This window comes from Microcebus murinus, chromosome 8, assembly GCF_040939455.1.
Source record: "Microcebus murinus isolate Inina chromosome 8, M.murinus_Inina_mat1.0, whole genome shotgun sequence".
In the NCBI taxonomy this organism is placed as follows: Eukaryota; Metazoa; Chordata; class Mammalia; order Primates; family Cheirogaleidae; genus Microcebus; species Microcebus murinus.
In genome coordinates this window covers 1,088,322-1,102,160 of record NC_134111.1, presented here as the reverse complement: position 1 = coordinate 1,102,160, position 13,839 = coordinate 1,088,322, and the positions used below count along the sequence as shown (strand labels likewise).

The 13,839-nt window shown below is 44.6% G+C and overlaps 1 protein-coding gene across 2 annotated transcripts; it reads right to left on the bottom strand.

Moving 5' to 3' along the window:
- Positions 1-664: 664 nt before the first annotated feature.
- On the bottom strand, positions 665-3,419 carry PTPN18 (protein tyrosine phosphatase non-receptor type 18). Of its 2 annotated transcripts, none has more exons than XM_020288557.2 (6): positions 3,100-3,413; positions 2,774-2,974; positions 2,444-2,514; positions 1,564-1,772; positions 1,077-1,151; positions 665-861 (listed from the first exon to the last, which is right to left on the bottom strand). In XM_020288557.2, the coding sequence occupies exons 1-6, from the start codon at positions 3,130-3,132 to the stop codon at positions 794-796; spliced, it is 657 nt and encodes a 218-aa protein (XP_020144146.2). In that variant the 5' UTR covers positions 3,133-3,413; the 3' UTR covers positions 665-793. The 2 variants fall into 2 exon arrangements, with proteins under 2 accessions (XP_020144146.2, XP_020144147.2); XM_020288558.2 differs by having other exon boundaries at positions 811-898; positions 3,100-3,419.
- Between the last annotated feature and the right edge of the window lie 10,420 nt (positions 3,420-13,839).

The following is a 13,839-nucleotide window of genomic DNA, read 5'->3' as shown; positions in this document are numbered from 1 at the left end:
GGGAGTCTGGATGGGAAATCAGTGGTCAGCCCACTTGGTTGTGAGGGTGGGGTCTGCACAGCTGGGCATGGTGGTGGGGATCTGTTGATATCTGTCTGGCAGTCCGTCCAACTAGGGGTCCATCGGGCTGTCTAGCTGGCGGAGGGGTCTTTTGGGAGGTTTGCCTGTTTGGTGATCTCTCAGGCTGAGACCAATCAGGTTGTTGTTGGTCTATATCTCTGGCTGGGGTCCCCCAGCCAGCCAGCCATGCAATGCCCTTTCATCTGGCTGTCTTAGATTCTGGCTATGTCAGGTTGGTGGTCCATCCATCCGCCTATCTGGGGGTCTTTTTATCTGTCTCTCTGGGGTCAGTCTGTGTGGTTGTGGTTATGCCTGGCCTGGATCTCTGTGAAGGGCTAGGGGTCTGTCCATCTCTCTGTGAGGTTACCCGAGTGTCTGAGTGAAGGAGGCTCACATTCTGAGGACAGACCAGTCCATTATGTGGTGAGGGGAACAGTCTCTGGAAGCCCTTCTGTCTACTCCCGGCTTCACCAACTCAGGAGCCATGTCCCTTTCAGACGTTCTTTTTAAATCTGCTCCGTTAAGGCTCACCGACCATTATAACCCACCTACCTCCCCCAGCCTCAAGCCTCCAATGCTGTAATCACCAGGGCAAAGCCCCACATTTCTCACCCTGAAAAACTTTTATTTTGATCAGGGCCAGTGTCCCCACTCCCAACACATGGCACAGTGGAGCGTGGCCGTCAGCGAGCAGTCCAGGGCTCACGTGGAGAGGCAGGCACTGATGCAGCACTCACACCTGGCTCCAATCGGCAGGGGGGTCCCGGGGCCCTTTTGGCCTTCCGATGCGCAGGTTGAAGCCTGGGAGAGGAAGGGTGCTGTGGGTCTCATGGAGAAGCTGAGGTGTGAAGAGGTAAGCAACTTGCGGAAGGCCATCCCCATTCCTAGAGGTCCTCTTGCTTACTGCAGGCACCGGATTCCGAGAGCCTGAGTCCCACGTTCCCAGGCCAAAGTCTCAAATTTCTAGGGTTCACTTAAAGCTGCGTAGAGTCCCTTCCGCCCAGGCTCTGACTTACCTAGCCCACTGGTCTGAGCTCCATCCGTCACGTCCTCATAAGCGCCAGACCCAGCTGGGCTTTGGTCAGCAGGAACTGTGGGCAGCAGACCCCCCATGGGTCAGCTCAAGCAACCCCACGGAGTCCCAAGACCCCGCCCGACGCTTCCTTCCGAGACCCGAGGAGGCGAGCCGAGGGCGGCGCCAGCGGGAGAGGGCGTGCACCAAGGGCGTGCCCGAGGGCCTTTAGGGTATAGCCTGGACAAACAGGCTATCCTGGCCAGAGACCTAACTGGGACCAGGCATTAGGGCAACGGTCTCTGGGGACGCCTCCGCGGCAAACCAGTGACTGGCAGTAGCCCAGGGGGCGTGGCCAGGGAAGCCCGGACACAGCCTCAGGGGCGTGGCCAGGCCTGGCCAGGGGTCCAGTATCCCTGCAGGATGGGTCCTGAAAAAGAGTAAATGGCTGGGTGCCGCCCCTCCCCAGCCCTGCGCCGGCCTCGACTCACCGCAGCCCGGCAGCGCCGTGCGCGTGTCCTCCGCGTGCGTCCCGGGGCGCTGGGCGCGCGGCGTCACCTGGCTGTAGACCGGCGCCTCATCCGCGCTGCGCGCCCGCGACCCCGGCCTGGCGCCCGCAGGGGCCCCGCGCTTCTGCACCGCCGCGTACGTGTCGGCCATGGCCGGAGCCGGGGCCACGGGCACCGAGATGTCCTGCGGGCTGACAGGGTGCGGAGGAAGTGAAACGGCAGCGTGGGGCGGGGGCGGGGGAGCGTGCACGGCTGGCGCGCAAACCGCGGGCTTCCTTCCCGCTTGGGCGGCGCGCGTCGAGGAGGGAGGGGTCTCTGGGTAGGGCGGTCTGGTTTCTGTGTCTCCGCGTCCCGCAAGTTAGGCGGGTGAAGGGGGCAGGGGGCCAGCCCGACAGGTAAATGGGCAGGGTATTCGTATTGAAGGGTGGTCGTTTCTGTATAAATGTTTATTGAATAAAAATGAGGAAGTGGCATCGAAGGGGAGGAACGGCTGGCCTTAAAGTGAAGGGCTAGCCTCAAGGACCGGAGGGTGAAGTCTCTGCTGGGAAGGATCGTCAACTCTGTGCTAGCAGCACCCAACATGACGCCTGACAAGTGGGCAGCATCAAGAAATTTTGCTGAATTATTGACTGGAGGTCCCAGGAAAAGAACCTCAGAACGTAGGGCTACGCAGAGGCCATGCATGGACCACTGGATAAAAGGGGCATCTTGGGGAGGGTTCTCAAAGGTCCATTCAAAGAAAGGGCCAGCGAATATTTGGTGAACTGAACAGCAAGGAAGGGGCTAGTGTTTCAAGGGCGAGGAAAGAGCCCCTGAGCCTGAGAAATTCGACAGGGAAAGATGCGGAGACGCAGCCAGATACCTGAGGAGCCTGCCTCGTGGGTGGGGTATGGCAAGAAGCCCTGGGGAAGTCCAGAGGGAGAGGCCGTCGTCCTAGAATGGAATACAATTCTGGGGGAAACCAGGAGGGGAGGGCCATGAGGCTTTGGAGGAAACTGGCCAGACCGCTGATGGGGAACTGGGGTAAGCTTAAGAGGAGATGGCAAGGGAGCCGGAGGCCCGCAAGGGTGGATGTGATTAGGAGTCCGTGCCTGCTCCCAGGAGGAGTCAGGGGCTGGACTCTGCTCCAGGTCCTGGTCTCTGAGGGTGTTGAAGGTGGAAAGGAAGAGAGAGAGGGGAGGGATCTCTGTACCTCCTTGAGGTTCTGGTAGTTAGCTGGGCCTGGCGTTCTGGAGCGCTGAACGGATAATCTGTACTGCTCCTGTTGAAGTGAGGGGTCATCAGGAAGGGAGGGGGAGCAGGGATGGAAGCCTGGCCTGTGTCGCTGGGAACCAGGACCCGAGACTGAGCCTCGCATCTCTGTCTGCACGGCTGCAGGACGCTGCTTCCGCATCTGCAGGACCAAGTCAAAGAAGCTGAAGTTAAGTGGGATGGTCTAGGGCGGAGAGACGGGGCACGTGAGCAGAATGGCGTAAGCATGGGACGCAAACTACACACACAGGAATGCCTTCATCGTACCTGGGTCAGGAGCAACTGCCTCACGTAATCCATGGTGCACAGCACGCCTGTTCGCCCGCAGCCTGCACTGGCACGGGAGAATCAGAGCCGGGTCAGGTCCTACCCATAACCTTTTAAATGGGGCAATTGGGGTGGGGGATGAGGATCCTAATGGGGTTCCCTGCAGAACCTCTTGATTCCCTGGGTCCCCAGATTGTAACTGAAAAAGGAAAAACTTTTTAATCACATATGTTGAGCATCAGCTGTGGGCTTACTCCCCAGCTGAGTCTGTGCTCAACAAATGTTAACAATTTCAGTCCAGGCAGGTGAGCAAGTATGGCGTCTCAAAATAGGCATTCAGGCTGCAAGACTGGCCCCAGGCCCTGCACTCTCCGCCTTCCTCCCCACCCTGTCCCCTCTGCCTCACCAGACCCTGGCGAAGCCCATTCCCTAAATCTGCAGTGGACACAGAGGGGGCCAAGGCCAGATCCCTGGAGGTGACGGGCTTCCTCCACCATGGCCAGTATGTGATCAGGACTGCTGGGGACCCCATGGTCTGGCAGGACATATACTGCAGCTGGTACACAGAACGGCATTCCTGAAAACAGAAAAAGAGAAGCAAAGAATAAGAAAGAAAAGCATCCATGAGTACTCACTACACCCCAGGCCAGAGCTGAGTATCTTCCATTTAAACCTACCAGATAATAACTGAGGAGGCAGGTGCTATTTTGAATGCCCATTTTACAGAGAGAAACAGGCATGAAATTGCTTTCAAGTGGCAGCACCTTTCCTGTCTCCTCCCCTGTCTATACCTTCTGGAATGTGAACTTGAGGGTCCTGAGCATCATGTCTGCATTCAGCCACTTCTCTTTTGCCTGAGTATGGAGGCAAGAACAAAAGTCACGGTGCCAAAAGACACATGTTTAGAAACCAAAGCATTCTTGATTAAAAATCAAATTAACATATTTTTAAAAATTCATTTAGCTCAAACATCCCCCAAAGTGTTCAAGAAGGAAACATTTGACAGAAGAAAGAGGACACTATTATAAAAACCTCAAACATGCTCATTTACAACTGAAAAGAAAATTCTAAAATAAAAGTTTCACTGTATTTATTAAGTACTAACTATGTATTTATTTCAAAATGGTAAGAGAAGTAAGGATTTCAAGAAACCAGGCACATTTACATTACAGAAATAACAGTGATACTTTACAGAGACATTTGTAGGCTAACATCAGGTAGTTCCCTGCAATGTAAAGGGACTGTGGGATACAGATTTCAAGGTCAGTCCAAAGGCTTTCCATCTTGGGACTCTGCCTTGAAAGCTCCTACACATCCAAGTCCTGAAGAACTCTGTTCCCACCTCTGCCCCAGCTAACCAAAGTGATGCAGAAAAGCCCAATCTGCAATGGCTCCTGCTCTTGGGCCCAGTAACGCTTACACCTTTTCTACAAAAGGTATGGGAGAAAGCAGGGAGTGAGGAGGGGGAGTCAGTTTCAGAGTTTCAGCTCAATACATCTATCCTTCCCATCCCCCCCATTCACCCCAGATGCTGCTGGTGGACACACACAGGCAGCTGCAGCTATGATGGAGGCAATCCAGCAGCGCCATCAGGTTGAGCACAAGCAGACTCAATGGAGGGGAGCCAGTACCATGTAGAAGGAAGACAGTCCAGGATACCCTCCCACTGCAAGCAGCTAAAAACCTACAAAATCCATGAGCCATTATTTTCAGACATTGAATGACAGGCATTGCAGGACTCTGGTCACTGAACAGACCACCCCAGCTTACTGCCCGGAAGTGTCGACAGGCTGCAGGATATGAGGAGTACAGTGAATCCCAATAAGTTGAGAAGCCAGAGATCATGCCTCAGGGAGGCCAAGGAAGCTAGAATTTGCAGCCCTGGAAGGAACAAAACTATACAAACAAATAAAAGCAAACAAATAAACAACTCCCCCTCCCAGAAAAACCTCCAAAACCCCTCCAGACACTGCATAGGGGTCTGTTCCCTCCTTGAGTCTGTGGTTGGATAATAATCTGCATACATACAGCATGAGAATCCAGGAGGCCATGCAAGAATAACTTCCCATGAAAGAATAAATACTATGCATCTGCAGGATTAACATTTCCTAGAGCTCACAATGAGACAGAAATAATTTACATACCCTCTACCCAGAGTGGAAAGGCCTCATTGATTCTAGGGAGGTTTTCAGTAGGGAACCCAGAATGACCAGATTAGGAGTAGGGCTAAATTAATCCTACCATAAAGGGTAGGTACTCTAGACCTGCCCTAAGAGAACTTATATTCAAACCTCAAAATGATCAAACATCCAAAAGTAACTTAATTGCCTTCCTGAAAAAGTAAAACACTCTTTAAAGAAGCAACAGAATCCAGCACTTACCTGTTTAAAATTTAAAATATCAAGCAGGAAAATGTGACTCTTAACCAGGAGAAAAATCAGTCAATAGAAAAAGGCCCAGAAATGGCAGAGAGGAGGAAAGAAGCAAATACCTTAAAATAGCTATTATAAATATTGTAAATATACTTGAAGATGAAAAGGAAAACATGAACATGATCAAGAGTAAAAGAAAACCTAAATGTAATTTCTAGGAGGCAAAATAAAATATATGAAATGAAAAACTTTCTGTTCAATAGCAGATTAGACACCAGAAGAAAAGATCAGTAAACATGAAAATACAGCAATAGAAACTATTCAAAATGAAAAAGACAAAAAACAAAACAGAACAAAAACCCAAAAACCAGAGAATCACTTCTCTGTGGAACCATACCAAATGGTTTAATGTATGTATGTATACCCGAATGAAGTCCAGAATGAGAAGGGAGGGGGACAGAAACTATATGTGATAAAGTACAAGCTGAAACATTTCCCAAATTTGATGAAACTATGAACCCACAGAGCCAAGAAATTCAATGAACCAGAAGGAAATAAACATAAAGAAAGTCATACCAAGGCAAATTATGATCAAATTGCTGAAAAACATTGATAAAGAGACAATCTTAAAAGCATCATACACATAAAAGACACATCACATGCTGAAAAACAAAGAATGACAGCAAAATTTTGTCAGAAACTCTGCAAGTCAATGGTGTGACATCCTAAAAATGCTGAAATTTAAAAAAAACCTTTTCAGAAAATAAAAGCTAAGAGAATTCATCACAAGCAAATCTACACTATGAGAAATGTTTAACTAAGCTCTTCATACAAAGGGAACATGATACCAAGTGGAAATACAGATCTACACAAAAATAATGGAGTCAAGAAAAAAGTAAATATGTGGCTAAATGTAAAAGATATTTCTAGGCTGGGTGCAGTGGCTCACGCCTGTAATCCTAGCACTCTGGGAGGCCGAGGCGGGCAGATTGCTTGAAGTCAGGAGTTTGAAACCAGCCTGAGCAAGAGCGAGACCCTGTCTCTACTATAAATAGAAAGAAATTAATTGGCCAACTGATATATATATATAGAAAAAATCAGCTGGGCATGGTGGCGCATGCCTGTAGTCCCAGCTACTGGGGAGACTGAGGCGAGAGGATTGCTTGAGCCAAGGAGTTTGAGGTTGCTGTAAGCTAGGCTGATGCCACAGCACTCACTCTAGCCTGGGCAACAAAGTGAGACTCTGTCTCAAAATAAATAAATAAATAAAAATAAAAATAAAAGATATTTCTCTCACTTTTAACATCTTTAGAAGATAATTTAGTGAATTTTATCAAACAATTAAGGAGGAATTAACACACCAATCCTTCATAAACTCTTGCAAAAAACTGAAGAAAAGGCAATATTTCCCAACATATTGTATGAGGCCAGTATTACCCTGATATCAGGATTAGACAAAGATATCACAAGAAAACTACTAACCAACATCTCATGAATATAGACACAAAAAGTCTTAATAAAATACTAGCAAAATATACAACATGACCAACTGGGGATTAATCCCAGGAATGCAAGGTTGGTTCAATATATGAAAATCAATAAATGTCATACACTATATTAGTAGAATAGAAAAAAAAAGCATGATAATCTGAATAGATACAGGGGAAAAAATTGAGAAAACCCAACACTCTATCATGATAAAGTTCATTAGGAACTCAGTGCCCAAAGTTTTTATTGGGGAAGCTTCTGTATAGCATGTAGGCACCCTCTGCCTAACATGTACCTGTACCAAAATTTCAGACTGTCAGAGAGCAGGTGGTCAGCATCAACCATATTGTTTGTATAAGCAATTTAGGCATAGTGAGCCACTCTTACTAGAAATCCAAATTCCCAGAGGCCATATAGGAGCCAATCTTATAAGAAGGTCTTTTTAAGCATAAGCAATTTAACTCTCAAGCAATGCTTAACTCTTTTCTACACAGAAAGGGACCTACGAAGAATAGCCAAAATATCTTGAAAAAAATAACAAATTGAAAGGACTCATACTTCCTGATTTCAAAACTTACTACAAAGGTATAATAAGCAAAACTGTTATACTGGCACAAGGACAGACATATTGTCAATTGAATAAAATCGAGAGTTTAGAAATATAAACCCTTACATTTATGGCCAATTACTTTTCAACAAAATTGCCAAGACCATTCAATGGGGAAAGCATACTTTTTAAAACAAATGGTGCTGGAGCAACTGAATATCCATATGCAAAAGAATGACTTTGGATCCTTACCTCACACTACATACAAAATTAACTCAAAATGAATCAGAGACATAAATGTAAGAGATAAAACTACAAAACACTTAAAAGAAAACATAGGAGTAAATCTTTATGATCTACCATTAGACAATGACTTCTTAGACACAACACCAAAAGCATAAATGAAACAATAGATAGACTGGAATTCATCCAAATGTAAAAAGTTTGTGCTTCAAAGAACACTCTCAACAAAGTGAAATGATGTGACTCAGGAGGCTGATGTAGTAGGCTTGCTTGAGCCCAGGAGTTTAATACCAGCCTGCACAACATAATAAGACCCTATCTCTACAAAAACAATATATTAAAAAAAAAAAATTAGCTGGGCATGGAGGCATGCTCCTGTAGTCCCAGCTACTCATGAGACTAAGGCAGGAGGATTGCTTGAGCCCAGGAGTTTGAGGCTACACAGCACGCTAGCCTGGATGACAGAGCAAGATGCCATCTCTTAAAAAAAAAGTAAAATGACAGCCCAGGGAATGGGAAAGATATTGTAAATCAGGTACTGATAAGGGACTTGTATCTAGAATATTGTATTGTATTGTATCTTACAATAATAAAAAGACAATCCCAAATAACCCATTTTTAAAATGGGCAAATTATCTGAATAGACATTTTCCAGAGGAGATATACAAATGTACAAATAAACAGATGAAAACCAAAACCACAATGAGATACCATTTCCCACTTAATTAGAGTGACATATGTGTGTGTGTGTGTGTGTGTATATGTGTGTGTGATGTAGCCACTGTGAAAAATAGTTTAGTAATTCCTCAAAATGTTAAAAATAGAGTTCCCATATGACCCAGAAATTCCACTTCTAGGTCTATACCCCAAGAGAAATGAAAACATATGAATTTCATGGCAGCATTATTCATAATAGCTAAAAAGTAAAAAGTGCCTAAATTCTATAAACTGATTAATAGATGAGTAAAATGTGGTAGATCCATTCAGTGGAATATGATTCAGCAATAAAAAGGAGTGAAGTATTGATGCATGCTATAATATGCATGAGCATTAAAAACATGCTAAGTGAAAATGGCCAGTCATGAAAGACCACATATTTATATTATTCCATTTATGTGAAATGTCCAGAGTAGGCAAATCTACAGAGACAAGAAGTAGATTAGGGATTGCCTAGAGGTTGGTGAGAAATGGGAAGTGACTGCTAATAATAAAAATAATAATAACAACAATCCAGGGTTTCTTTATGGGGTGATGAAAATGTTCTAAAATTCATTTTGGTTATGGTTTTGTATAACTCAGGAATATACTAAAAATAATTGAATTGTATACTTTAAATGGCTAGATTGTGTCTCAGTAAAGCCATTTAAAAAGATAATCTAAAGCAAAAATAATAGCAGTATATTGTATAGTTCTTATTTAGAATTAAACTATATGGCAACAATAGAATAAAGCATGGAAGGAGGAAATTGAAATATACTATTGTAAAGTTCTTACATTTTATGTGAAATGTATAATATTATTTGAATATAGTAAGTAAAAGGTATAGTAAAAGGTATATTTCGGAAATCCTAAAGCCACCACTAAACAGTTAAGAGGTATAGCTAACAAGGGAATAATGACCATGAAACATCCTCATGAAAAATTCTCAATCTGAAAGAAGACAGAAAGAAAGAAGAACAAAGAACAGACAGAACAAATAGCAAGATGGCAGATTTAAGCCCAATCTTATTGATAATTACATTAGAGACTGAATGTTCCAATTAAAGGCAGAGATTGTCAGATTAGACTTAAAACGTAAGTCCCTACAACATGCCAGCCACAAGAAACGCTTAAAAATAAAGGCAAACACAGATATAAAGTAAAAGAATGGGAAAAGACATAGCATCCAAACGCTAAAGAAACTTGAATGGCTACATTAATATCGAAGTACACTTTAGAAAAAGGAATAATAACAAAAACAATGAGGGACATTACATATTGAAAAAGGAAACTAATCATCAGGAAGACATAATCCTAAATGTATATGCACTCATATACTTATAAAGTTTTAAAATACCTGAAACAAAAACTGACAGAACTTAAAGGAGAAATAGATAAATCTACAATTAGAGTTGACAATTTCAACATTACTCTTTCAGAAAATAATAGGGCAATAGACCAAAAAAAAAAAAAATCATAAGAAGAATACGGGTTGAATAACACTGTTGACAAACTTGACCTAATTGGCATTTATTGAACAGTTGGAGATCTCGACACTCCTCTCTCACCAATTCATAGAACATTTAGAGAAAATAAATCAGTAAAGATTAAAAAAAACAAACCATAAAGATATAAAGTATCTTTCAAAAAAACCCATCAATTTGACCTAACTGGTATTTAGAGAACACTCCACCCAATAAAAGTAGAATACACATTTTTTTTCAAATGCACACAAAACATTTACCGAGATAGACCATATTCATTGTCATAAAACAAATTTAGTATATTTAAAAGGATTGAAATCACACAAACTTGTTTTTTGACCACAATAGACTTAACTAGAAATCCATAAGCAAAAGTTATATGGAAATGTCCCCAAATATTTGGAAACTAAACAATCACGATCAAATACCATGTATCAAAGAAGAATTCACTAAGGAAATTAAAAGAATACTTTGAAGTAACTGGAACAGAACACACAACTTATCAAGTTTGTGGGATGCAGCTAAAGCAGTGCTTAGAGAAAATACACATTAAGTCCTCACATATGAAACAAGAAAAATCTCAAATCAATGATCTAAGCTTCTGCCTTAAGAAACTGGAAAAAGAAGAGCAAATTAAACACAAATAACCAGAAGTAAGGAAATAATAAAGAGACAAAGTGATTGAACTAGAAAGTGCAAAAACAATGGGGAAAATGAATGAAACTCAAAGCTGGTTCTTTGAAAAACTAATAAAATGATAAACTTCTATTCCAGGGATTGGTGAACATTTTCTATAAAGGGTCAGATAAAAAATATTTTAGAATTTGAGGGCCATATAATCTATTAAACTTGCAACTACTCAACTCTGCCATTGTAGTATGAAAGCAGGCATAGATAATACATAAACAGTGTGGCTGTGTTCCAATGCATTTTATTTACAAAAACAGGCAGCAGGATGGATTTAGTACAATAACTGTAATTTATCCTTCTTTACTCTAGCCAGACTGATTGGGAGGTTGAGGAGGAGAAAGAGGAAACACAAATTACCAAATCAGAAATAAAAAATGGGACATCACCACAGATCAGACTGACTCCATGATCAGCTAGTCACCCCAGGCAATTCTACCCCCACCTCTCACCCCATCCATGGAGTAGGCCAGAATGCAAAAACCACCACAAGGCATGCGCCTTTAATTTTGACCAGCACTTACTGAGGAACTAATTCATGCTAAGAGGCAAAACAAAGATCCCCAACCTTATGGAGTTTACCTCCTAATCAGGGAGACTAAGAATAAATAATGTACATAATACATTGTAGATTACCTGGTGTGTTAGAAGTTTGCAAGAACCGTGAAGAAAAAAGGAAAAGTAGGATAAGAGAAGGAAAGTGGAAATGCTGGGAGTTTTAAATGGTGTGAGGATCCAAGAAGATGTCTTTGAAGAAGTAACATTTGAGCAAAGACCTGAGGAGGTGACAGAGCAGCCATGGGGAAGAACGTGCCAGGCAGAGGGAAAGGCTAGGACCTAGGCCTTGGGGTAGAGCCGCCGGGGACATCTGTGGAGTAGCAGAGGCCAGAGTTGTTAGAGTGGAGTGAATTAAGGACAGACAGGCAGGAAGAGTGATCAGAGCTGTACAGGGGACCTAGTCAGTATAGGGCTCATGGCCTATGCTGTGAAATGGGTGGGAAGCCCAGCAGGAGAGGGTTGCCAATGGGGGTGGGCTGAGCCCCATGAATAAAAGAAAAAAGATCAACAAAAAATTAAAAAGGGAAACAGTGGGGCTTTCCGCAGAGCCACAGTTAGGTTACTCCAAGAACTGTGTCCTCGGGTTCTGGGGTCAGGGAGGAGCTAGCAAGATTCCTCCTCCCTCCTCCCTTCACAAGGACATGCATGGTGGGGGCCTGAGGACACCTACCCGCCTATTCTCTCTCTGCATGCCATCAGGGTCACCTAGACCAGAGGGGTAAGATGGAAGGGAGGTGATTTGGGTCAGGGGGCCAGGGAGCAGGGTTGGGGGAATCCTCAGAATGTTGGCCCCACCTCATTCCACCCTTCCCTGAAAGCTGACCTTGACCCCAAACTCCCAGATCAGTGGCCAGTCTAGCAGGGTGTGCTGCAGGGGTCCTCGCATGGCAATATATGCCTGGCTTCCGTCTATGCCCCGGTAAAGGCCACATTCCCTACTGCCATACTGCTGCCCAACTCCCCCCACCCCAGTCAGCCCCTTAGCCTGATCCGGATGAAGTTGCCATTGATGTGTCCCTCCTGGAGCAGGGAGAGGATCACTCTTGTCTGATCATCTGCCAGCGGGTGAGGTAAGAAACTGGGAATTTGGGGGTGACCCCGCAGCCACGGCAAGGCTCTGGGAGGGAGAGCGTCCTGGGAGCACAGTAGGTGACACAGGGGTGCGCCAGCCGCTCGACTGCTGCCCACTCCCCGTGGAAGCCCCCCAACGTATATGGCAGCCCATCTTTATAGCGGCTCTTCCTCAGGTGCCCAGGCAGTCTGCCGGCTTCGGTGGACCACACGCGTCTCCGGCCCCGTCTCCCAGGCGGTGGAGCGGGCCTTGATGTCCCGGTAGGAGGCCCCAGGAAAGGAGGAGAGGGGAAGAGAGGAGCCAGGTCAAAGACCTGGCACCCCGAGGCACTCAGAGGGTGCAAGTGGCCCCGGGAAGGTGTCTGAAGACCCCCAGAAACACCGGGCCTGCTTAGTAATAATGATACAATAATGATAAAATAATAATAGCAACCCAGAGCACCTTCTCTGTGCCCGGCATTGTGCTAAAGGCATTTAATCATCACAAGGTCCCAGTAAAGCCGGGACCCCCATTATGCAGGTGAGAAAGTTGACGCACCACATGGTTGAGCGACTTGCTGAAGGTAACAAGATACTATAGGTCCTTTATTAGGCACAGAATATTATCATTAGTGGATAGTGTATTATCATCATCATCAGGTATTCCTAATCACAATAAGTAACATCTCCCACGCCAACATTGTATGCCACAACGCTAAGTGCTTTACTTATGCCCGCAGGTCACTTTAGTCCTCCTGCACACCAAGGTGTACTGGGTGCTACCGTCGGTATTTTACCTCCAGAAGCCCTGCGGTTCCTGTGAGTGCAGGAGGCGGGCCATGGTGACAGGGGCGCCCACACTGCCTGCCTAACGTAGGGCCCCAGCACTGTTGACCACCAGGACCACCGAGTAAATTCACTGACCTGCGTGACGTCATGTAGCACATGGTCATTCTATGTTCGCGTTATGTACATTTTCATATTGTGTAAATTTTTCATTTTGCATTTGTTATGCGTTTCTTATTTAATTTCTTACATGCTACAATATTTCTGCATGCATGTAAATTATTTAGGTTTATTTTATACGTATCTGTTACATATTTTATATTTACTTATACATTTTTTGAATCACATTTTATAAATTATGATTTTATCTGTTATATTTGTATCGTTTTAAGAAGTTATGTTTTTGTGTAAATTGTCATTTATAATCATACTTACCTTTTGTTTTTATGCCACATATTTCTGAATTTGATATATGCCACTATGTACTGTTTACATATTTGCATATCGTTTTTAAATTTGGTACTTTTATTACCTGTAGTATGCCACGCCTACCACGCTGCGTTCGCCTTCATTACGCTGCGCTTGCGCTACCTCTATTGTAATGTTTAGAATCTTTATAAGTAGTGACAAGGGCATCCACGAAGTGAGCGCCTACGGTGTGCTAAGTGCTTTTACCCACATCATTTATTCCTCAAGCCAGTTTGGTCATTAACGCCCCCATGTCACCAAAGAAGAAACCACCCTGCACCACAGTCCATAAAGGCCTGGACGCTGATTAGAGGTGCGTCCACACCCTAGCAGCGCCAGGGCCTTCCGGTTCCTCTTT

Excerpts from the sequence above, each read along its gene's own strand:
- PTPN18 (XM_020288557.2), bottom strand. The coding sequence starts at position 3,132 with ATGGATTACGTGAGGCAGTTGCTCCTGACCCAG. Across the intron at positions 2,515-2,773 it reads ACTACCAGAACCTCAAGGAG|GACGACGGCCTCTCCCTCTG; the intron begins GTACAGAGATCC and ends ATTCCATTCTAG. Across the intron at positions 862-1,076 it reads AGCTCAGACCAGTGGGCTAG|GCTTCAACCTGCGCATCGGA; the intron begins GTAAGTCAGAGC and ends TTCCTCTCCCAG.